Raw genomic sequence first — 7,081 nt, 5'->3', positions numbered from 1 at the left:
GCCTCAAACCTGTCACCCTCCTATTTCAGCATCCTGACTGTCAGAATTATAGGCATGTGTCACTGTGCCTGGTCCCTCCCATATACTTTAAGCCATCTCTAGGTGACTTGTGACCCCTGACACAGTGGAGTTGCAATGTGAATCACCATTACGGTGCATTGTTTGGAGAGTCTGTTCATGTTTGGCAGAGATGAAATTCGGGGGAATATTTTCTATCTAAGGCTGGCAGAACCTGGGGCACAGGTCCTACAGATATCAAGACTTGGTGCTGTGTGGCTTTCTGCTTATTCATTTCTACACATACCCTTTTGGCTTCTTTCCCACATCTGCTTATTCTCAGCTCACGTTTTCTGCTTCCCCACTTAGGATATTTCCATGACTCTGTAACCTTTCCCCTCACTTGGGCTGTGCCCACACTCCTGCCCAGGTGTCTAGAAAAAGTTCAGTTTGCTTTGTACCTTTCTCTCCCCAACTCCCCAAACCTTACCACAATTTATGTGTATAGATGCTACACCCACATGTATATCTGTGTCACTCATGTGCCTGGTTTCTGTGGATGCCAGAAGTGAGCATTAGATCCCCTGAAACTGGAGTTACAGCCAGTTGTGAACTGCCATGTGAATGCTGGGAATTGAACCTGGGTCCTGTAAAAGAGCAGCCAGTGCTCTTAACCACCGAGCCATCTCCCTACTCTCCTGTGTGTCTCTTTTCACATGGTGAGACATGTGTCCGATGGCCTCCTTTCTATGTGTGGACTCCTACCCATTGCACAGGGAATGTAATAAGACTGGAGCGGAAAGCAAGGATAGGAGTTCCAAGGCACTTGTTTCATGAATGTTTAATAAGTTTGACTGTGTGGAGCCCAAGCTCTTGGCTCACCCCAGCTGACCCCCAGCTCTCTCTCCTGGTCCATCTCTGATCCTCTCACTTCTTTTGTTCAACCTTTTAGAGTCTTAGAGTCTGGGACAAGTGTGTATGGGCAGGGCTGGAGAGCTACAGAGGACAGGAACAGGGCATGAGGCAGCCCATGGGGATGAGTGTCTTGGCTCTCACCAAACTAACAGGCTAGTCAGCATGGTCACAAAAATGCTAATGGTGCTTCTCGAGGATGAAGCGATGGAGGGGGTTGGCAGGGGAGGAATGGGTGTGCTCTCCAAATAATAATGGATCCATTTCAAAAAATAGGGGACACTGGCATAAACCCCTGGGTACAGGGGTTGGGTGCACCCTCGGCCCCAGCTCACTATTCCAATCTGTACCCAGGTTTGGTTCACATCGCATACCAGTGGGCCACCAGAGTCACCCTGTGAAGGAAGAGAGGCTGTCTGTGATTTGCTAGTTCAGGTCTGGTCTTTAGGTGCAGCGAGGCCCCTGACCCCCACCCCCATCCCTCACCCTACATGCACACACAGACAAAATTCTCTCTCTGGCTGTCATGGAGCCCAGAGCCTCAACACTGAGGTCAGACACAAGTGAGTGTGTGATTGTCACACGCTGTCTGCCTGGATACAGCCACCCCAGCAGTCCCCTACCTATATCAGAGCCCAATTCTGATCCAAAAGAATGGAACATACCTCACACACATTCTTCTCATTCACGGTGTCGCCAGCACACAACATTTCTGGCAGGAAGTAAGCTGTAAATCCATAGAGCAGCTGGCACTTTTCCATGGGGATTATTGGCAACTGGACTTCTTGTAGCTGTTTCAAGATGTCTCCTGTGAGGAGCAGGGAGAGGAAGTGCCAGGTGAGGTGCCTGTCTGAGTCCAGCAAAGTCTTAGCTCCTGGGGGACAGGAGCCAGAGATATTCTTGGGTTCTTGGTCAACGAAGGACAAATCTGGAAGGAATTTCCACTCGCAGTCCTGTCCACATGCAAGAGCCACCTAACACGCAAGGAAGCCCCACCCCCGCAAGGAAGCCCCACCCCCACAGGGAAGCCCCACCCCCACAGAGAAGCCCAGTCCACATACTTCTGAGAGTTTCAATTTTACATTATTTTGTTTCCCTTTCACACAAATTTTCAGTATGGATAAATTCTCCTTATCTGGTTCTCCCTTAGTCTGCCATAAGCCCTATAATGGAATTTTCATCTCTGGTAGCTGTTTTTTATTTGCAGAGGATTATTTCCTTAGAGTCTGCATCTTTTGGCTTAAGTTCTTCTCCTATCCACCTTCCCAGACATCAGGGACACCCATTCTACGCTCTACTTCTATGAGATCTTGTTCAGCGCGTACCTTGCTGTGAGGCCATTCCCCATCCAGTAGCCCAGCAAGACAATTTCTGGAGGGTCAGGTTGGAAGGTGGCAAGCAAATAGGGCGCACGAAGTCAGAAAATATGATGGGGCTCTTCAACTGCAACAGCGCCACGTCCCCTCCAACAGGGTGAAACATTTCATAGGTGGGGTGGATGATCAGCTTGTCAATCTCCAGCCACTGGGTGTATCTGGTAGCCTTCTCCAGGTTGTTGATGCCCACATATATGTCAAAGATTTCAATCTTCTTCCCACTGTTGACTAGAATAGAGGCCAACTGCCTGCAGCCCCCTGTATTATCAGCCCACAGATGGGGGTCTGACTATCTGACCTCAAAGAGGTCCTGACTTGGGCTGATGGAGACTTGGGGACCACCAGGAGACTGTGCCTATGAGAGCCAGATAGCCATGCACATGGACCTCTTGCCTCTAACTGAACAGCTGATGAGCCCCTGTACACCACAGCTGTGGGCCTGACTGGACGAGGCTCAGGAGACAGGACCATTTGCCCAGACAACACTCTGAGCTCGCTGTGGAGGAGAAAATCTCCTCTAGTGTGGAGGACTAGCTTCTCAGGCAGGGATGTAGCTTAGTCTGTAGAAAAGGGTTAAGCTCAAGAGGACAGGCCGTGCACCTAGGTACTGGCCTAGTCACTAGCCAGGGTGGATAAATCTATGCTGGTTCGTGGGAAGCAGCTTGAAGCCTGGGGTCAGGGAAATGAATGTTATCAGCCATGGATAGGGCTTGATGCAGTCCAAGCCCTGGGCCCTCCTGTATTCTCCTGTCCTGTGTCCCTCCCCCATTACCTTAACAGTTTCTGCACCTCTCACCTATCAAAGCAGTGTGCTGCCGTCAGCACCCAGTAGGCACTGAGGATGGAGCCACCACATACATGAAGGCCAGAGAAATGCAGGCTGACCTGCCACGGCCATTTCTGATAGGGTGCCGCCACTCCACCCAAGACCTTGCCCTGCAGAACTGGCTTGCCACAGGCTGAGGAGAGAAACAAATGCAGAGTGGGCATAAGGTCACCCCACGGGAGGGGAGGGCCACGGAAGGGGGAGGGGACAACGTGTAGGTCGTGGGAAGGGGCTAGGCCGGGTCTTAGGGCCGAGGTTCAGCGCTCAAAGAAAGGACCACCACCCAGACTCTGGGACAGGGACCTACCCACATCATGGATCACTAAATTTTCCTGGCTTTTAAGGTGTCGGTGACTGACTGATGCAACCCAGGTTGGGGTAGTCAGCAGGAGTAGAAGCAGCTGGTATCCCAGGGGGCCCGAGGCGGAAGTGGGGGCGGCCATGAAGCTGGAGGTGCAGCCCTACAAGAGGCAGCTGACTAGGAAGTGCAACAGTGTTCCTCCTCCCCCTGGACACGTGACTAGGTACTGGATTCGTTTGTGGCGCCCCCAGCAGGTGACTTTGAGCTAGTGGATGTAGACAGATCCTGAACCGCGTGGAGGCTGACACTGAAGACTGCCAAATGACCACACTGCCAGCAGGCCAGGCAGGATGCCTGACCTCCCCCCAGGTACAGGCCACAGTACCTGGGTCTATATACTTAATGATGTCCTCAGCGGGTAACCATCCCCAGCAGATATAGAGACCAGCATTTAGGATGTACCCTAGAACCCCCCTTCTCCCCACACACACCATGGCCAGACCTAGATAGACAGGTTCTATTTGAGAATTCTGTGTTATAAAAACCCAGTGCTTTTAGCTTTCTCTGTGGCAGAAAATATTACTATTTTCACATACATCATCTGCTATCAAAACCTTTTCTTAAAAAAAATATAACTATTTATATACAGTAAAACCTACCCCTTCTTGCAAATTTTGACAAGTGCATACAGTCAGTCCTGTTACTTTCAAGGGAGGATGTCACTGGTCATGGTGGTGCAAGCCTTTAATCCCTGCACTGGGGACACAGGAGAGTTCAAGGCATAATAAGACCTTGTCTTAAAACAAAAGAAACAACAAAAAAATATATTTGGGACTGGTGAAATGGCTCAGTGGTTAAAAGGCTATATTTGTATTGTTTTTGTAGAGGATGTACATTTGATTCCTAGCACCCACATTGGGACAGTTCATAACCACCTGTAACTCCAGCTCCAGGTATTTATCTGTCACCTATGGCCTTAGAGGCCACCTGCACGGATGTGCACATGACTTCACCCACAGAGATACATATAATTTAAAAACCATTTTAAGAAGAGGATCCCATAAGGCTACGTAATAAAGGATGAGAAAAATTACAAAACTTTCTGAGAGATGTCAAAGTCAGAGGGATGGAGCTATCACTTGAATATGAAGGTTGACATCATAAATAACAGCTGTTTCTAATCACAGTAGATTCACAGGAGCCAAACAAGAAGAATAAGGCTGTGGCAATTAAAATGTCAGTAAGGCATAGCCTAGGACAAAAATTAATGGAGGGTGGGGAAGAAAGACATAATGGAATCGTCTTCATCAATTCAGGCTGTTAAAACTCCAGGGCTAGAGATGGTTCCACGACTAAGCTCTAATGCTGCACCCATGTGGTGGCACAGGTCTGTAATCCCAGCACTCAGGAGGCAGAGGCTGGCAGATCTCTGTGAGTTCGAGTTCAGCCTGGTTTACGGAGCGTGTTCCAGGACAGCCAGAGCTACACAAAGAAACCGTGCCCTAATTAACAAAGCAAACAAATAAAAATCTAATGCTGCTCTTCTAGGGGATCTGGGTTCAATTCTCAGTACCCATGTTGTGGGTCACAACTATCTGCAACTCCGGTTCCAGGGCATCCAAGTCTCTCTTCTGGCCTCTTCAAGCACTGGATACACATGATGCACAGACAGACATGTAGACAAAACACCCATATACATAAAGAAAGAAACATTAAAAAAAACTCCATATGCTAGATGGCTCGTGAATATGCTAGATGGCTCGTGAAAATAGACAGTATTCTTTGCAGTTCTGGGGATGGGGTCTGAGGTCAGGGGGCCAGCACTGCGCCTGTCAGGCTCCTCTTGGTTTACAGACTGGCATCTGCTGGCCGTGTCCTCACAAAATGAGAGGATGGGAGAACTGGGGGAGCCCCTTTTGTAAGGATACTATCCTCATCCATGAGCCCCACCATCACAACATTCCAAAGGCTCCACTTCTGAATACTGTCACTCTCTTTGGAGTCAAGATTCTGACCGCTGTAGGGGAAGGAGGCAAACTTTAGTCGGTTACAAAAATGAATCCCAGACTTAGATCTTTATAGATACAGAGCTTTGCACATGACTCAACAGGCATTGACTGTCAGTGGGAATTCTATTGGACACAGGATCTGCAGAGAGGAAAGATCTCACCACACCCTTTATGCAGAATTGAACTTAAGTGACCACGGAAAGCCCTTTAAAACTTTAGATTAAAATGCAGACAAGTTTCCGGTGATGATGAGCAATGCAGTGAGGACCAGCCCTCCTAATAAGGACAAGGAAAAACTCACCACAGAACACAAATGCCATCTCCATAGAAGCAGGAAATATCTAAAGCATAGTGATGACTCTCCAGAGGAAGCTAGGCTAGCAAGGAGATCCTGGCACCCAGGCTATCCCGCCCTTTCAGGAAGGGCCAGGAAGGGACTCTGTCATTTTTGGCATCTTTCTAGGTTAAGGAAACAAATAGGAGTCCAGGATCCATCAAGGGTGTGGATCATACTCAACCACACCTGCTTTTGACTGAAAACAAGGAGGAGTGCACCCAAAGGATGAGGGGATGGACAAAGGCAAGCCAGCAGTCTGATGGGCAGCAGCCCAGCTTAGAAGCATCTGGGTGGCGCAGGCCTTAGACTCAGGAAATCTCAAATTCTAAAGCTCACAGCTCAGTGTGTCCAGAAAATGTAAACACAATCTCTTCGGGACAGTAAAAATATTACCCTAGCTGTTGCTTATTTCTGCAAACAACATTTAGATACTTCTCCAGCCCAGGAGCATAGATGAAGAAACCTGAGAGGAGATATGATGAGTGAGAAACAACCCAAAACAGATGGGAAGAGGAAATACAGACACCTGAATTATCAACCAGAGACCCTAAAGCACGTGGCTTATTGTGCTAAAGTCAGAGAGGAGAAACTGGGCTTCTAAGTTTCTATTTTCTCAACACTGGACAGTATACATTTAAGAATTTTTTTTTAAAAGAACCACCATGGACCTTCTAGAAATTGAAAACCCCAAAACTCAAACTCCAGAGCTAACTGAGTATCATTAGCAAGACTTCGTATACAGATGAAGGGGGACTCTATGAAGTAGAGTGCAAGTCCAAAGAAGCTACTCACAGCAGGAAGAAAAAGGGGGTACTGGGAAAGAGGTGTGAGTGCTTCAATGCTGTATGCATTTTCTCCTCCTCCCTCCTCTTCCTTCTCCTCCTCCCTCTTTCCCTCCTCCCCCAGCTGCTTCTTAATTTTTCTATTTTCATTTTATTTTTTGCTCTTTGTCCTTCTATCCTTCACTATGTTCGGTTGATTTACTTATTCTGGTCAAAATTACAAAGATACATAGTAGAATGGTGATTGCTGGGAAACTGGTAATTGCTGTTGGGTGAGTATATTTTCATTTTACAGATGGGAAGAGAAGATAGGTAGCCTTGGTATTTGTGCAAACTTATGAATGCATTAATACCATTTAACTACACACTTAAAAGTGGTCTTGTTGATGACTACCTTATATGCCATCCTAGAGCCCTCATCTAGTAGCTGATGGAAACAGAAGCAGACACCCACAGCTAATTACTAGCAGAACTCCTGGAATCCAGTTACAGAGAGGGAGGAGTGATGAGCAAAGGGGTCAAGACCAGACGGAGAAACCCA

The 7,081-nt window shown here is 47.8% G+C and overlaps 1 protein-coding gene across 1 annotated transcript; it reads right to left on the bottom strand.

Annotated features, from left to right (window-relative positions):
* Positions 1 to 975: 975 nt before the first annotated feature.
* Prss38 (serine protease 38) lies at positions 976 to 3,560 on the bottom strand. The gene is made up of 5 exons (XM_051180560.1): positions 3,419 to 3,560; positions 3,082 to 3,244; positions 2,235 to 2,506; positions 1,575 to 1,717; positions 976 to 1,304 (listed from the first exon to the last, which is right to left on the bottom strand). The coding sequence occupies exons 1-5, from the start codon at positions 3,552 to 3,554 to the stop codon at positions 1,050 to 1,052; spliced, it is 969 nt and encodes a 322-aa protein (XP_051036517.1). The 5' UTR covers positions 3,555 to 3,560; the 3' UTR covers positions 976 to 1,049.
* Positions 3,561 to 7,081: the final 3,521 nt, after the last annotated feature.

This window comes from Phodopus roborovskii, unplaced genomic scaffold, assembly GCF_943737965.1.
Source record: "Phodopus roborovskii unplaced genomic scaffold, PHOROB, whole genome shotgun sequence".
In the NCBI taxonomy this organism is placed as follows: Eukaryota; Metazoa; Chordata; class Mammalia; order Rodentia; family Cricetidae; genus Phodopus; species Phodopus roborovskii.
This window is presented reverse-complemented; position numbering and strand designations above follow the sequence as displayed.